The following is an 18,720-nucleotide window of genomic DNA, read 5'->3' on the forward strand; positions in this document are numbered from 1 at the left end:
TTCTTCTTAATGTAGGCATTTATTTCTATGAGCTTTCCTCTTAGAACTGCTTTTCCTGCATCCCATTAGTTTTGGTATGTTGTATTTCCATTTTCATTTATCTCAAGACATTTTTTGATTTCTTCTTTGACCAGAGCATGTTTTCTAATCTCCACATATTTGCGAACTTTCCAGTTTTCTTCCTGTAATTGATTTCTAGTTCAAACCATTATGGTCAGAAAACATGGCTGATGTGATTTCAACCTTCTTAAATTTAGCAAGACTTCTTTTGTGGTCTAACATATGACCTATCCTGGAGAATGTTCCATGTGCTTTTGAGAGGAATGTGTATTCTGCTGTTTGGGGATGGAATGTGCTATAAATGTTTGTTAAGTCCACCTGACGCAATGTGTCTAAGTCTAATATTTCCTTATTAATATTCTGTCTGGATCATCTATCCATTGTTGAAAGTGGGGTACTGAAGTCCCCTACTATTACTGTATTTCTGTCTATCTCCCTTCAGGTCCATTAAATTTATTTTATATACTTAGGTGCTCTTGTGTTGGGTGCAGACGTGTTTATAATCACTATATCCTCATGATGAACTGATTTCTTTATCATTATATAACCACCTTCTTAGTCTTTTGTTACAGTTTTTGGCTCAAAGTTTATTTTGTCTGACATAAGTATAGCTACCCTTGCTTTCTTTTGATTTTCATTTTCATGGAATATGTTTTTTCATCCCTTCACTTTTAGTCTGTGTCCTTAAAGCTTAAGTGAGTCTCTTATAGGCAGTATATAGTTGGGTCTTGTTATTTTATCCTTTCAGTCAATCTATGTCTTCTGACTGGAAAATTTAATCCATTTACATTTAAAAATAATTATTGATAGATATGGACTTACTGTTGCCATTTTGTTGATTGTTTTCTGGCTTTTTGTATATGTTTATTCCTTCCTTTGTCTTTTCCATTTTAGTTTGGTGATTTAGTGGTACGTTTTGATTCCTTTGTCTTTTTGGGATCTATTACAGGTTTTTGCATTATGGTTATTATAAAGCTTATATAAAACATCTTATAACAGTTTACCTTAAGCTGATAACGTAAGTTTGAATGCATACTGGAGCTCTATATATTTACTTTACCCCAAATAATGTTTTATGTTTTTGATGTCACAATTTACATCTTTTTATCATGTTTATCCACTAACAAATTATTGTAGCTATAGTTATTTTTATTACTTTTGCCCTTTAATCATAATACTATAAGCGATTTATCCACCACCATTGCATCATTAGAGTATTCCGAATTTAACTGTATATTTACATCTCCAGTGAGTTTATACTTTCCTGTTTTCCTGTTACTAATTAGCATCCTTTCATTTCAGCTTGAAGGAGTCTAACACTTCTTGTAAGGCTAGGCTACTACTGATGAAGTCCTTCAGCTTTTACATGTGTGTAAAACTCTTTATCTCTCAATTCTGAAGGACAGCTTTGCTGAGTAGACTATTCTTGGTTGGCAGGGTTTTTTTCCCCCATCATATTGAATATATCATGCCACTCCCTTCTTACCTGCCAAGTTTCTGCTAAAAATCCGCTGATAGTCTTATGGGGGTTTCTTTGTACCAACTGCTTTTCTATTGCTGCTCTTAAGATTCTCTTCTTTAACTTTTAATAATTTAAATTCTGCATCTTGATGTGGGTCTCTTAGACTCATCCTGGAACTCTCTCCTTAGAACTCTCTGGACTTCCTGGATCTCGATGTGTGTTTCTTTCCCCAGATTCGAGAAGTTTTCAGCCATTATTCCTTTGAATAAGCTTTCTGCCCCTTTCTTTCTCTTTTCTCCTTCTGGGACCCCTATAATACAAATATTGGTCCACTTGATCGTGTCCTATAAGTACCTTAAGGTATTTTTAGTCTTTTTTATTCCTTTTCCTTTTGGCTCTGTTTGGATGAATTCTACTACTTTGTCTTTGAGTTTGCTGATCTTTTCTTTCACTTGATTTAGTCTACTGGGGAACCCCTTTACGGAATTTTTCAGTGCAGTTATTGTATTCTTTACAGGTCTGTGATTTCTGTTTGGTACTTTCTTATATTTTCTATCTCTTAAAATTCTCACTTTGTTCATGGATTGTTCCCCTGACCTTGGTGAACATCTTTATGACTATTATTTTGAAGCCTTTATCAGACAAATCACTTATTTCTGTTTCATTAAGGTCTGTTTCTGGAGTTTTTTCTTGTTCTTTTTGAACATTTATCTTTGTTTCTTCATTTTCCTTGACTCTGTTGGTTTCTATGCTTTAGATCAAATAGCCACCTCTCCCAGTCTTTATGGAGTCGGGAAGTAGGTCTGGTGTAGGAAATGAACCTTATTGTTCAGCATGGCCTGAGCTCTTGATTGTTTCTCAAACTTCTGTCAATGTCCAACCCGTCTTCTTTGTGGTTAGTGGCTCCCAGTAGATGAGGGTCTGCCAAGGCCTATCAGGGTCCCAAAGGGTAGGATCTCAGTCAGCACATAGATGCAGGCTGATTGGAAGGGGGGCCGTTGGTCAGCAGCCTTTAAAGTATGCAAGTAGACCACTTTCAGGAAAAGACTGGGAGCTAGGCGTTTTTGTCTATTCCCTCTTTGCCAAGCCCTCAAGGGATAGCCAGTTAAGAACTGCTTCTTGGACCGACCTGGTGGCATAGTGGCTGGGGTCATGTACTCTGCAAAAAACAAGAGCTGTTTCTTTGTTTGCTATAGTCCTATGGGACCCACAAAGGCAAGCCCCACGGGCCATCAGAGCCAGGTGATCAAGATATGTGTCCTCTAGGCCTCAGCTGTAAAAGCTGGGATGCCAGTTATGTGCACAAGCTCCTTCCTAGGAGACACCAGTGCCCTAGACTAAGACAGAGGGGGAGCACAAAGACGTCACCTGCTGGCCTCCCAGATCTCTGGGGAGGATGGAAGTCAACCCCTAGATATGTGCTAAATTAGAAGCCTGACCCTCAGGCAGCAGCTTTCAAAGTATGCAAATAGGCCTCTTTCAGAGAAAGACTGGGAGATGGGTGTTTTTGTCTGCTTCTCCTGTGCTGAGCCCTGGAGGGACAGCCACAGGCTATCCTAGCGAGCCCTTAAAATCTTTCTTTGTTTGCCACAGTCTTGTGGGTCTTACCGACATAAGCCCCATTGGTTTTCAGAGTTGGGTGCTTTGCGGGGCTCATCCCTCTGATGAAAGTCTTAAAAGTTGGGGTGCTAGATGTTGGGTCCAAACTCTTTGCTCCTCATGGAGAAGCTGGGAGTTGAGAGTTCCCTACTGATTGTATATCTCTGTGCCAAACGTTAGATTCATGGCAAGAGTATGTCTCACCCTTTCCTATCCATATCGATGTAGGTATTTTCTCATTCACCCAGTGTACAGGAGTCACTCAGTTTCCAGATTTCTTTCAGAGGGAATTGCTCCATGTATAGCTGTAGATTCAGTGAGTCCATGGGAGAAAGTGAATTCAGGAGCTTCCCATGTTGCTATCTTGGACCAGAACCTCTAAATGAACTCTTTTCAATATAGTTAGATAAGTTACTCACAGATAAAATCTAGAACACCAATGGAGTAAAAAAAATGGTGAACTCATGAAGTTAAGATATTCTAATTATTTTTTATATAAAATAAACAGATTGGTAACCTATCTGAAAAGATTACTGGCATCAATTCAACAGGGCTAAACATTCCTATAAAATCAATACAAAGTGAAAAAGAATAAAGATTCAAAAATATTCCAACTCATTTACAGATCAAATAACTCATTAAAATATTTTTAATAAGCTATGCAACTAGGTAAAGAAAAAATAATTTAAACGAATGTAGTATAATATTTTTAAGTTTTGCTTTCTGTCAGATATAATAAACACTGTGAAAAATAACTTGATCATAAGACTGGAGAGATATGGCTTTATTATTGACAACACACTAACATATCAAAACAATTTTGCATTGACTTTTTTTAGTTATGCCTTAAACAGTACCATGAATCAAAAAGCTAAAAGCAAAAAGGAAAGAAAGCCCAAAAAGTTGAGTGAGTAACATTTCCCTGTAGGGCAAACCAGAAGGAAAGGGCCAATATTCTCTACCCTTGAAATGCCAACTACTTAACTTGATCCTTACTAGCCAGCCCTTATCAGGTAACAACAACAACAAAATCTTTTAATCAGTACTGTGTTCATGCTCCATCATGGAAATCTGTGACTTACACCTGCTTTTTTCCTTTGCAGTAGTTTGTGTCTCAGGACCTCTGTGGTCCTTCTGTGAAAAAAGGTGGTGGTCTTTCACGACTGTATTCTCAGCATTTCCATAAGAGTTCACTTCAACAAACCAAATACTTAATGCGAAAGCGTTTCTTCGATCATTATTAGACAACCAGCTAAGAGATTTTCTTAACTCTTTTTTTTTCTGCTTTTCATGCACTGCTTTTGCATGATGCTCTAGTGATTTCATTACAAAACAGCCTATGAGTCAAAACATGTTATCTTTTCCCCTGCTTCAGAAGGAGGTGAGCAAATTGCCCTTGTGGACAATCATGGGCCTTTCTAGTCAGTCCAATAAAGCTGGCTCCTACAATCAACAGAAAGTCTTCCAGTTTGAATGCCTGAGACCGACCACCTTAATCACACCAACCTCATTTTTAATACTTTAACACAGAAACATTAAAGGAATGACCACAAAACAGATACTTACTTAGTTATCACTTAGAAATCACCAGAAGAAAACAATGATTTGCATATTGGTGGAGTTGCTTCCACCACCGGCAAAACGCCTGTGTTCTCAACTTCTTTGAATGTTTCCTCCACCTTCCTCCTCCTCCCCTGAGGACTCCATGGCAGTGCTCTTAAACAGCAGCTGTCTTCTCTCCCCTCCTGCCCACCCAACGGGCATGGAAGACCTGGAAGGGACAGTCTTGCTCTTCACTGAGGCTTCCAGACCATCTTACACTACCCCTTATACTCCAGCTGTGATGCATGGGAGGAGAGGACACTATCCATCCCCAAACTGAGGCAGGCACCCCACCCTCAGTCCCAGCAACCTTATGGAGGCCTTATATTCTGGCTTCTGGCCACCATTCTGTTGATTTCAGTGCCTGCTAGCCTTCCAATATCTCAACCTCTTTGTTCCCTGAAGTCCTCTCCTCCAAGATTGTGTCCTCCACCTCACCTCAGCCACTCATCTCCCATGGTCATTCTCTAAATCTGGAAGTAACAAAGTGTCTCCCTCCATTAATTCAATTTTGAGCACCTATCATTCTTACCTATCCAGCTCATTACCTCTAGCATGCCTCCACAAGTGTTTGATCAACCTCTCCCCAATCCACAATCGGTTCCTCCTACTCCATCTCTTTCTACTCCACATCCTGCATGTTCTCATTCCAATCTTACCCAGTCCAAATTTCATGGTCTGATAATCAACTCTCTTGGAACTTTTGTGGGCCGTTTTCATCATACTCACTGGACAATCCGACGTTCTGCCTGTGCCACATTTGCAATTCCACAGTTCAATCCATGCTGACTCATCAGTCTCAAACTCAATTCATGATGACAAGTCCCATCAGGAACTTATCCTGCCAGACAACCCCAGTGTATTTCCCTAGTCCATTCATTCTCCCACTAAATGACTACTCTCTCTTCTCATTCCTCCAGTGCCACCTCCTTGTCCTCACTCTCTGTTGATGAAGACACTTCCCACTTCACTGAGAAAATAGAAGTGATGAGAAAGAACTTGCATGGGTTCCCACTGCCACATATATCTACCCCCACCTGAGGAGACTCTGCCTTCCTATCTGTCCTTGGATGGACTGTCTGTGCTCCTGAACAGGTTCACCTCAGCACCTGCACAGACCCTCCCACCCATCTATAGAATGGACTGTCTATGCCCCCGACCGGGTTCCTCTCAGCATCTGTATAGACTCTGCCCTCTCACTTATCCATTCAGGGACTGTCTTTGCTCCTGACACAGCACATCCCTCCATTTGTACTCTCCTTTTGCCAAGTCAGACACAACTCCAACCGTTATCCTCTCTTTCCTCTGCTGAGTACCTTTCTCATCAACATACAAAATATGCTATAATTCCCAACTTTAAAAAAGAAATCTCAATCCCCACATTCCTTTCAATTAACAACCCTCTACACCCTTAAAGCAAAACTCCACTAAAGAATTTTCTATTCATGCTGTCTTCAGTTTCTCTCCTTCCATTCTTTCTTAAACCCACAGTAGTCCGGCTTTGCCCAAGCATTCCACTAAGAAGCCCCCATACTCCCCGCCCGCCACAGCACAAACCCAGCAGCATCCATCACAGTTGCTCGCCTTTTCTCCTCCTTATAGATGCTTCTTCACTTGCCTTCCAGGACACCATGTTCCCCTTGAATTGATTCCTCCCTCAACAGCCTCTTGCTCTGGGCCCCAAGCATGTAGAACGCCAAAGGCTCAGCCTTAGATAGATTCTCCTTTCAGTCTGCATTGATTTCCTACGAACTGACCCAGCTCATGCTTTAAAAACCATCTGGACACTGCAGGCTACAAAATCACATCTAGCACCAGCCCTATCAGGTGAAGTCCAGACTCATACTCCTACTCAGATACATAGTGTCTAACTGAACACTGTCAAAAACCTCATGATTTCTTTAATCATTGTCTTGTAGTTTTCACTGTAGAACTCTTTCACCTCCTTGGTTAAATTTATTCTGAAGTATTTTATTATTTTTGATGCTACTGTATATGGGATCATCATTTTTATTTCTTTTCCAGATAATTCATTGCTAGTGTACATATGGATCTGATAACTGATTTTAGTATGTTAACTTTGTATCCTGTACCTTACTTCATTTGTTGATTAGGTTTAACAGTTTTTTTTGGAGTCTTTAGGATTTTCTCTATACAAAATTGTGATGAAAGAGATTGAAGCAAGCACAAATAAATAGAAAGATAGTTTGTGTTCATGGACTGCAAGAAACATCAATATTAATGTTAAAATGTCCACACTACCCAAAGTAATCTACAAATTCAATGCAATTGGTATCAAGATTTCAATAGCATTCTTCACAGAAATAGAAAAAAAAATCCTAAAATTTGTATGGAATCACAAAAGACCCTGAATAGCCAAAGCAATCCTGAGAAAGAAAAACAAAGTGGGAGGCACCACACATCCTTATTTCAGGCTATACTGTAAAGCTATAGTAATCAAAACAGTATGGTTCTGGCATAAAAACAGACAAATAGACCAATATAGAGAGCTGAGAAATCAACCCCCACATATAAGCTCAATTAATATTTGACAAGGGAGTCAAGAATATCAAATGGAGAATCGACAGTGTCTCCAATAAATGGTGATGGAAAAATTGGAAAGTCATACATAAAAGAATGTAATTAAGACTTCTATCTTACGAAAGTCACAAAAATGGATTCAAACTGAAATCTAAGACCTGAAACCATAAAACTCCCTGAAGAAAACAGGAAAAAATTTCTTGACATGGGTCTTGGCAATGATTTTTTGGCTACGACACCTAAAGCACAAGTAACAAAATAAAAAATAAGTGGAGCTACATCAAACTCTTCTGCAAAGCAAAGAAAATCAACAATGAAATAAAAAGGGAAACTCTTGAATGGGAAAAAATATTTGCAAATCATATATCAGATAAGAGGTTACTATCCAAAATACATAAAGAACTCACACAACTCAGTAGCAAAAAAACAAATAATCCAATTAAAAAATGGGCAAAGGACCTGAATAGATATTTTTCTAAAGAAGATAATTCAAATGGCCAACAGGTACAAGAAAAGATGCTTAATATCACTAATCATCTGGGAAATGCAAATCAAAACCATAATGAGATATCACCTCAAGTCTGTTAGAATGATTATCATCGAAAAGGCAAGAGAGAACAAATACTTGGAAAGATGTGGAGAAAAGGAAACTCTTGTGCACTACTGGTGGAATTATAAATTGGTACAGCCACTATGGAAAACAGTACGGAGTTTCCTCAAAAAATATAAAAAATTAAAAATGGTCCAGCAATTCCACCGCTGGGTATTTATCCAAAGGAAACAAAATAACTATGTCAAAGAGATATCTGCAACCCCAAGTTCACAGCAGCATTATTCACAATAGCCAAGACATGGAAACTTCAGTGTCCATCAACAGATGAATGGATAAAGAAGATGTGGTATATATATATATAGAACGGAATACTGTTCAGCCATAAAAAAGAAGGAAATCTTGCCATATGTGACAACTGGATAGTCCTTGAGGGCATTACGCTAAGTGAAATAAGTGAGACAGAGAAAGACAAATATGTATAATATCATGTACATATGGAATCTAAAAAACAAACAAAAAACTCCCCAAAAAGCCAAACTCATAGATAAAGAGATCAGATTTGTAGTTAAAAGAGGTGGGTGTGGGGCAGTGTGGGAACTGGATGAAGATGGTCAAAAGGTACAAAATTCCAGTTATAAGATAAATAAATACTGAGGCCATAATGTACAACGTGATGACTATTGTTAACATTGCTGTACGGTATACATGAAACTTGGTAAGAGAGATCTTAAAAATTCTTATCACAAGAAAAAAAACTATTTTTCTTTTTTTTGTATCTATATGAGGTGACGATGTTAAGTAAACTTATGGTGGTAATTATTTTGCAATATATATGTCAAGTCATTATGCTGTATACCTTAAACTTAGACAATGCTGCATGTCAATTATATTTTTATAAAACTGAAAGACAAAGAGAACACAATACATATAAAAGGAGATTATTACTATTAAGGATGCAGAACAACTTTCTACTTTTAAAAAGCATGGGGGGGGGGGCTTGATACAGTATCACTGACTGACATAACTGAACACACAAAATATAAACTTTCACACATCCCCCCTAAATACATCATACACACATAAACAAATTCAGTGCCAAACAGCAAAGTTGCTGGAAAAAACTACAATTTCTGTTTGAAAGTATAGAACCAACACAATAATAAAAACTCAGACCCCAGTATATAAACTGTGCAAAGAACTTGTACAGTTAATTCACAATAGAGAAAATAAAAGGCTAACAACTCCAGCTCCCCCCTCCAAAAAGCCTCATGATTTTTCCACCAAGGAAAACAAAACAAAACCATCAGATCCCTGCATCATTCTCCTGCTTCATCTCAGGAAATGCCAGTTCCATACTTCCAATGCTCAATAAGCCACCTTCTCAGAGGCTTTCCTGATCCCTGTTTAAAATTGAAATGCCCTCTCCCATCTCTGGGCCATCCTCTATCCCATTTTTTTCTGCTTTTCTTCCATAAAGTTTATCTCCTTTTGATATTGTTTCTATTTTACTTGGCTCCTTGTCAGCCTTCCCCCCAACACAGGCAGGGCTTTACTCAAGCCTTTATTCACTGCTGTGTCTTCAGGACATCAAACACTCCTCAGCACATAGCAGGCCCTCAGAGGGGACATGACCTTCTGTAATTGCATGGCATCAACTTCAACAACAAGGACAATTGAATCTCTTTAAATTGGCTTCCTTTCCTGTCCTCTCCAGAGACTATTACAGACTACCACCATTCTCTTTTGAGGCTACAACTTCTTCACTCTGGGCATAAGGCCTTCTGTCTTATTTTATATAAATATATGGGGAAAAGGCATGAATTGCCTCACCATGCCATGTCCATCCCACTAGACTCCGTTATATCCTTATACTCTTCCCTCCACTCCTGCGCTCAAGACAGGCCTCTCCTCCCAACCCTCCCTCCCCCACTTTCCTGGAGATGACAGAGCAATTATCCCTAACCACCCTGTCTCCACCAAGTCCTTCCATTATTCTCTAAATCTGTCTCATCTTTTCTCTGAAATATCTTTAGATACTAGATCCCTTTCAAGCCACTAGCAGCTAAGCTCTCCACCCCACTTCCTGCCTCAAATCCCAGCTCCCAGCACACGAGTCATAGCACTGTCCCCACTTCTCTTGTTGTGGGTACTCCTTGAGCTATGGTCCCCTAGCTTCCTCCTCTATTAGTCCACTAAGGCTCCCATTGAGTTTTCCTTCATGTGTATCTTACTTGTTCTCTCTTGACACAGACATACAATGAACAGATCCAAAACCTATGCTCTTCATTGCCACTTTTACTCTTTCTACTGGAATTCCTTTTTCCTTGAAACTCTCTACTAAATTTGCTTTTGTGGCAGTGCTTCCCACAAGTTCTCCTTCTCACTTTCACAGGTTTTTTTTTCATTGCTTTGTTCTCATTTAAAACACAAAGAAACCATGTATTACACAGAGTTGGGACAAATCCCCCTACATGGCACACCCCAGACCCCTTCACAAGTCTTGCTGGGCCCTCCACAGCCTGGACCTTGCAGTTGTTCACACACCCACCAGCCAGTTTCTTGTCCTTGAGTCTTTGCTCTCTCATACATCTTTGAATTTGCAAGTGTTTCCCTGGCCAATCTCTGTAATCATACTCGTAAAAGCAATCTAATGGTCTATATTTATCTCTATTTCCCTCTTTAGACTATAAGTTACTCGGAAACAGGAACAGTTACTTGTATTAATTGTCTAAGACAGCACCTGGAACATGATGCTCAATAAAATCTGATAAAACCAATCTCCATTAAGGAAAGCAGTAAGCTAGTTATGACTGAAACAGTGAAGGCTCAGCTTGGATGAACAATTCCATAAATCATCTCCAGAACTTAAGACTTTCATAATTGCTTACAGGAATTACAACTCTATTTTGTTAATTTCCTTCCCAAATAAACAAGTACATATTTTTAAATTAACATTTTAGGTATTTGGTGTTTTAAAGAAAGAGAAAAGTGAAAAACTGAAAAAAAAACCCAAAAAACAAAAGTATTTAAAAAGGCATAATTTAACCTTAAAAGCTTTTTCTTCTTTGCTGACTTTTCTGGAGTCCTAGGGAACTTTGTCTGTTTCTGGGGTGTATACAAAATGGTCTCTGTAGATTTCACCCTTGGGTTTTTCAGTCTCTCCATAACCTGTCTTCCATCTGATCCAAAATCCATGTGGTATTCACGAGAGGATTCTGAATCAATGACCAAGACATTCTCTAAGTCATCTTCTTTTTCACTATCTGACGAATACTCCAAAATATCTGTAGAACTTGCCTGAAAAATATTAAAAGAAATGGAATTAAATTTCAAATCCACATTTATTCCAGTCCATATTTAGATATGCCTATTATTCTATTCCCTTATATTCATTGAATTAACTTTGTAAATATAATATCTGTAGCTTAAACTTTATTTTGACACAAAATCCAAAGTAATCAAGCCATATACCCAAAGACATGAAGAGATTAAACCAATTGTAAGCCAGACATTATTTCACAGAATTCACCAAATGCAGTACAAATATTTCAATCTTCCTTCAGGAAACTAAAAGAAATGTGCCACGCTTATAGGCAGTCTTGAAAACTGAGTAACACCAGCCTGAATGGCTGATGATAGTCATTACAAATCTAACACCTACTGGGAAAAAAAAAGTATTTTTTAATTTTGAAATTTAATCTGAGGTAAAAAATATTCACTATTTGTTATAAACCAAATATAAAGAAACTTGCCTCTTCAAATGTAAACCACTTAATTTACCAAAGGAGTCTTTAAGGGTAAAGATGAAAATTTGACTTTTCCAACACAATTTTAACATAATATTTTCCAGAGACTAGTTTGAAATTGCTAATATCAACAGGAACTATTTTTTCCTAAAATGTTCTTTCTCCTACTCAAATTTTTGAACTACCAAAATAAGATTTTTTTGAAAATTGGATTAGAAAAGGACCAGGAATTCATACCACATAGCCAATCCTGGAGAGAAGAATGAAAACTCTCCTCTGATGTTTTCTCTCCTCCTGGAGGTGCACTCAAACTATAAGTATGGAAGGTGTTGCATTTCCCCATTACTTGGTTTTGCAGGTCAGTCCCATGTTGTTCTAATATTATAATATTCTTCAAAATTCTAATTTTCCAGTATATTAGTAGCCTCTTCTAATTTAATACTTATATTAAATTTTACATTTACTAAATGTAAATTGTATATTTAGTTGAATGGATCTTCTGTACCCAATTTATAAATTTTATATACTACATAAAATATAATATAACTATAGTATAGTTATTGGGTCCTTCATGAGAAACGCCATCTGTTTTGATGGATCAACACGGACTATGTCCCTGGCACTGAGCTGGCAATCGGCTAAAGAGAGTGAAGAGAATACAAGTGTACAAAGGTTATCGTTTGTGGGTACAGGTGGTACATGTGCCCTGGTGTGTGTGTGTGTGTGTGGAGGGTAGCACTAGAGTTTTCATCACTTGTTAATTTACACATTTATTTTTTATATTAATTATATTTATATTAATTATTTTTTATAATATATATTATATAATTTACACAGAAAGATTTATCACATTTGGCCTTTTCTGAGGACTTTATAGTAAATGCTTTTTAAGAGCTTAAAAAGGGCATCACCCATCCCCACATTTCCTCTAAAAAACTGCTTGGGTAGTCACCTGTTACTAGGCCTATTTGAAATAAGAAAAAGTAAATGAAAAAAATTCTCAAACGAAGAGCTTAGTTCCACTATCCTTTTCACAATCTCAGTTGCATGCCTAAATTACTGCAGGCAGCTGCTAACCCATTAATAAGCACTGGGTTCACATGTTTTCCCCACAAAACAGATTTTGAATAAATATTAGCAATAGGCCACAAAAAGAACCACAGCAGTTTAGACTGAAAATTAAGGTCCTTGGCACTGAAAACTTTTACACATTATTTGATAACTCCAAATTTAATTTCATCTTTTTGTTAGGAAGTGTCTTTTCTTTTACCACCCTAAAGTTTTGGACTTCACCCTAGAGCAGGGTTTCTCAACTTCAGCACTGTTGCCATTTTGGGTAGGTAATGTGGTGGGGCCTGTCCTGTGCACTCTAGGGCTGTTGAGCAGTATCCCTGGTCTCTACCCACTAGATGACAATAGCATCACCCCACCAGTCATGACTATCAAAAATGTCTCCAGATATTGCCAAATGTTCCCTGGGGGACAAAGTTACCTCCAGTTGAGAACCACTGTCCTAGAAAAATGTCAACAAATAACCAACCACATGGGGCCTATGCTGGGGACTCACATGTAGAAGTGAAGGGGACACAGCTCTTTGTGGGGATGGGGACATCAGAACAAAATAGTTATAAAACGTGTAGAAGTATTGTAACTGAAGTATTGTTCAGGCTCCACAGTCAACATGTAAGAGGAACAAAGTCAAGTGAGGTACAGGGAGAAGGGAAGACAGAAAGAGCTGCCAGCTGAATCAAGATCTGCCAGCTAAAGCTGAATGCTAAGTGAAAGTTAATTAGGCAGAGAGAGGAGAAAGTACATTTCTAGGAAAAGGAACAGGAGGACCATGATTAAGAGGCCAGAGAGAATAGAGCACATGTACGAAAATTTACAAACAGCAAAAGAGAAGGCTGTAGAAGGGTATCTGGCTTTATTCTGAGGCAGTGGGAGAGCCATTGGCAGTTTCAAAGGAGCTAACAAAACCAGATATTAATATGGAATGATCATCCTAACAACATTCTGAAAAACAGACTCTTACGTGGGAGAAGAAGGTACTCAAGCCTGCAGGTAGGGAAAGAAGCCAGATAGAAGGCTTTTCCATATCAAAGAAACACATAAAGAGGATGTGAGTGGTAGTGGGAAGAGAGAAAGGTGGACTTCAAAGAAAATGAGGAAAGACATATAACGGAGGATCTTGAGGAAATAAATATAACAGAGAATCTAGAGAAGGAAAATTCCAAAGAAAGGAGAAAGTCACTTACCAGCCATGGTGTTGGTGACCAAGTTTCAGTTTTCAGAAATAAAACCAAGTTTCAGGACTCTCAGATGTTAGAAATGAAAGTGAATGCAGAGTCAAAGAAGACCCGAGGCATCCAGTTTGGGTAACAAGTAAAGAGAAGTGCATTTATTTCTGGAAAATGGTAGTTGCTAATACTAAATTTGGTTTTGATATGTTAATGTTGTGATGCTTATGGAATAGCTGAGGTAAAACTGACCAATAGGCAGCGGCTCTATAGGTCTGGACTTTCATGAAAGTGATGTGGGATGGAGATACAACTTCAGAAATCCTAAGAACAGAAACAGTGCATGAAGGTAAGAGAGTCGGATAAGCCTGTCCGCAGAAATTATGTAAAAGTAAGAGGAGAAGGTCCAGCTTAGAACCTTGGGAATACCATCAACATTTCAAGCTTATTTTCAGGAGAGAAGAGACAGAAAAGCATTTTGGATTTGAGAAAAAAGAGACTGCACTGATAGAAGAAATCCATGGGACCTTGGAAATTGTGTGCTTTGAAGAATAAACGGTGCAAAACGGTACAGCAATTTTGGAAGACAGTTTGGCAGTTTCTTACAAAACTAAACATACTCCTACCATACAATCCAACAATCACACTCCCTGGTATTTACCTAAAGGAGGTGAAAACTTATGTCTACATAAACACCTGCACATGAATGTTTATAGCAGCTTTATTCATAATTGCCAAAACTTTGAAGCAACCATGTTGGCTTTCAGCAGCTGAATGGATAAATAAACTGTGGTTCATCCAGACAATGTAATACTACTCAGCACTAAAAAGAAGTGAGCTATCAAGCCATGAAAAGACACAGAGGGCCTTAAATGCATATTACTAAGTGAAAGAAGCCAATTCAAAAGGCTATATACTGAATGATTCCAACTATAGGACATTCTGGAAAAGTCAAAACAATGGAGACAATAAAAGGATCAGTGGTGACAGGGGTTGCAGGAAGGAAAGGATAAACAAGGGGAGCACAGAGGACTTTTAGGGCAGTGGAAATACTATGTATGATATTATAATGTTGGGTACATGTCATTATACATTTGTCCAAACCTATAAAATGTACAACACCAAGAGTGAACCCGAAGGTATACTATGGACTTTGGGTAATTATGATATGTAAAATGTAAGCTTAGCCTCAGTAAAAAATGTACCATTCTGGTGAGTGATGTTGATGACAGGGGAGGCTATGCACGTGTGGGGGCAGGGGTATATGGCAAATCTCTATAGCTTCCTCTCAGTTTTGTTCTTAACCTAAAACTGCTCTAAAAAAAGTCAAAATAAAAAAGGAATAAATGGAAGGTGAAGTGAAAAGAGGATACCTGACAATTCTTTCAGGAAGCTTGGATATGCATATTTTATTTTCTTTCAAAGATAGACGGCATAAAAAGACATATTTGCTCAACTATGCACAACTGGTATGACAAAGTTGAAGTTAAAATCATGAAAACATAAGTATATTCCAAACTCTAGCATGTCCTCCAACCATAACCATGAAATTCAAGAGAATTTCCTCAGTGAAGAATTTAATAGCAGTAAGATTGGTAAAATTTAATGGAAACTTAGGTAGTACTTTGAAATTTCTTGGCATCAATCCATAACAATCAATTTTAGGCAGTTTTGGTTTAGGCAGTCACTTCTTTAATGAGAACTGGCTAATACAGAAGAATATATTGAATGCCTATTACCCGCATGCTATCTAAGCTTCTATACTTAACACAAAGAAATTCTTAAGTCTATCCTTGCTCTTGCATACTTTCAATTTCAAAACTGAAAAAGGTAAAAACTAAACTAAAAATAAAAGCAATTTATGGATAATTCCAGATGCATTGTGCATAGAGCAGATATAGGAATGCAAAAGAAAGATCACTTAGGGCAGCCATAGCCTAAAAGTCTTTAACCAGTAAAGGCAGTGTTTGACCCTGACCCCTCACTAGCAGGTCACCTTAGGCAATTTACTTAATTTCCCTATGCCTTCGTTTCCTCATCTTCAAACTAGAGATATAATAAGACCTAACACATTAAGCATTTAGTAAATGTTATCTATTATTCTTAGCCCCTATAGCAGTTAATGCGTGCATTTTGGTTTTAAATTTTATATTTTTAAATTTTGTATTTATTTCCTAGAAAGTTTTCTTCCCCTTATTTCTAAAAGGATCTCTACATAAAGTACAATGAGTAACATAACAAATAATGTCTTCAGCAGCCAATTAAAAAGACAAGCAATGCCTTTACCAGAACAACAAATCATGTAATCTGCACGAAGGCATTTCTAACAGAAAACAAAAGACATAAGAAACACTTTTAGGAAAAGATAACTAGAAGCATACTGTGTTTTAGAACTCTCCTCAAGCCCATAATCTCTGATGAATATGGAGGAAGTTTCCTCCTCATATGGACACAGAGAGGAACTACTGCTTGAGACATCAGCAGTTTTAGCCCAAGCCTGAGAGTAAGGAACTCATATTCTTTCAGAAAGGATGGTGTATGCATGTACACATATGTGCGTGAACATGACCGTGTGTGTGTGCACGCACAGAGGTGCCTAGGACAGGGAGGAGGAGAAAGGGAAGAATCAAAGATAGCTCAGAGAAGCCTGCAGGTTCATAAGCTCAAATTTACATTTTATCCTAATATTGTAGAATCAGATTAATTAGAAAGAAGAGCTATGAGTTTTGGAAAGAGAAAGACTTGGTTTTGAATCACAGCTCAGGTATTTAATTATTTTGTGACTATGGACAAGCTACTTCACTGACTCTCCCATTCCTCAGTTTAATCATCCAAAAATGGAAAAATTTTTCTAGAAATATTCCAAGAATTAGAGCTATTTATTATGAAATATTTCAAGCACATAGAAAAATACAAAAAAAAATGTACCCATCACCCTTTGTCAAATATTAACAATGCAAATTTTCCTTCACAGCTTTTTAAAAATGATGCAGTTGAAATCTCCTGTATCTCTCTTCCTGTTCCCATTTTCCTCCTTCCTACAGGTATCTCTCTCCTGAATTTGACACTTCATTAACAACCTGTTTTTATTCCTTCTTATCATACACCCACACACATACATACACACATATATACTGTATAGTATTATTTTGCAAGCTTTTAAACTTTATATAAAACTATACAATGGTGTCCTCTGAACACAGCTCTGAATGACCTTTTTTCATCAATATTATGTTTTTTATATTTACCCATGTTCATACATGCAGCTCTATTTCAGTGCTCCCCAATACAAGAAAAATACGTAATTTTAAATTTTTTAGTAGCCACATTAAGAAAATAAAAAGAAACAGGCAAAATTAATTGTAATCATATATTTTATTTAAGCAAATATTTCCAAATATTTCTTTCTGAACTCTCACCAAAATCACCTTTAGCGGTCCCTTCATGGCAATCTCAGCATTTGCTACCATGTACCTCAAAACTCTTCCAGCCTCTATCCATTACTGAGTTCCAAAGCTGTTTCCACACTGCAAGGTATTTGTTACAGCAGTAACCTACTTCTTGGCACCAATTTGTATATCAGTCTGCTTGGGCTGCCACAACAAAAATAGCATAGACTGAGTGGCTTAAACAATAGATATTTATTTCTGTTGAGCCTGGGAAGTCCAAAATCAAGGTGCCAGTGAATTCAGTTCCTGGTGAGGGCTCTCTCTCTTCCTGGCTTGCAGATAGCCACTTTCTTTGCTGTATCCTCACAAAGAAGAAAGAGAGAGATCTCCTCCATGTCTCTTCTTATAAGGGCACTAACCCACCATGAGGGCCCCACCCTCATGACCTAATCACCTCCCAATGGCCCCAGCTCCAGATATTATGACATTAAGAATTAGAACTTTGACATATGAATATGAGTGGGGGGGGCACTACTGAGTCCAAAGGAGCATACTTACACTTTTTAATTTTTATCTGACAGGTATGAAATGGTATTTCACTCTTGTTTAAATTTACATTTCCATGATTATTCATAAGGTTGAACATCCTTGCACTTGTTTATTGGTTCTTCATATTTTTTTCCCAGTGAACTACAAGTTCATATACTTTACTCATGTTTCTAGTAGGAGAGACAACTACTTTTTAATCCCTTGCATCTATATATTGCACAGACAGAGAGGTGATTAGAAAACTGTTATTACAATTTAAAAGTGAAAAAGGAAGAACCAGTACATAAAATTGAAAGCTGGTCCAGTACCTTAACAAAATTTTCTCAACCAAAGATTTTTTTAACCATTATTATTCTTGGTAGGTTGGCCAGTGCTATACAGTGACTCAATGTACTTGGGCAAAATTTTTGTTCCTTGAAAATTTTTATTCTTTACCAAATCATCTAAGAAATGGATAACTTTGGGGCCGGCCCTGTGGCCAAGTGGTTAAGTTTGTGTGCTCTGCTGCGGCAGCCCAGGTTTTCGCCAGTTCGGATCCTGGGTGCGGACATGGCACCGCTCATCAGGCCACATTGAGGCGGCGTCCCACATGCCACAACTAGAAGGACCTGCAACTAGGATATACAACTATGTACCGGGGGGATTTGGGGAGATGAAGCAGGGAAAAAAAAAGAAAAAAAAGATTGGCAACAATTGTTAGCTCACGTGTCAATCTTCAAAAAAAAAAAAAAGAAATGGATAAGTTTATTTAAATGCTGGATTTCAAGTACCAAAATAAAGACTTTTTTTTCTTTAAAACGCTTATATCTTTCAATATTTCTTCCTGCTTCTTTTGGAAAGCCAACCAACTGGTGCCCTCTTAAAACTTTCATATAAGATTACAGTCATGTGTCAATGACGGGGATACATTCTGAGAAATGCATTGTTAGGTGATTTCATTGTTGTGCAAACATCGTAGAGCACACTTACACAAACCTAGACG

The 18,720-nt window shown here is 37.8% G+C and overlaps 1 protein-coding gene across 41 annotated transcripts in view; it reads right to left on the bottom strand.

Annotated features, from left to right (window-relative positions):
- SPIDR (scaffold protein involved in DNA repair) overlaps positions 1 to 18,720 on the bottom strand; it is a 472,172-nt gene that overhangs the window by 312,380 nt on the left and 141,072 nt on the right. For all 41 annotated transcript variants that reach the window (XR_011421318.1, XR_011421317.1, XR_002810355.2 and 38 more), the window contains one exon: positions 10,864 to 11,114. Coding sequence is in view for 36 of the 41 variants with exons in the window: in XM_070221582.1 (XP_070077683.1) it covers positions 10,864 to 11,114 (251 nt within the window). In the remaining 5 variants the exon portion in view is untranslated. The remainder of the gene's footprint in view (positions 1 to 10,863; positions 11,115 to 18,720) is intronic.

The sequence above is a fragment of the Equus caballus genome, chromosome 9 (genome assembly GCF_041296265.1).
Source record: "Equus caballus isolate H_3958 breed thoroughbred chromosome 9, TB-T2T, whole genome shotgun sequence".
In the NCBI taxonomy this organism is placed as follows: domain Eukaryota; kingdom Metazoa; phylum Chordata; class Mammalia; order Perissodactyla; family Equidae; genus Equus; species Equus caballus.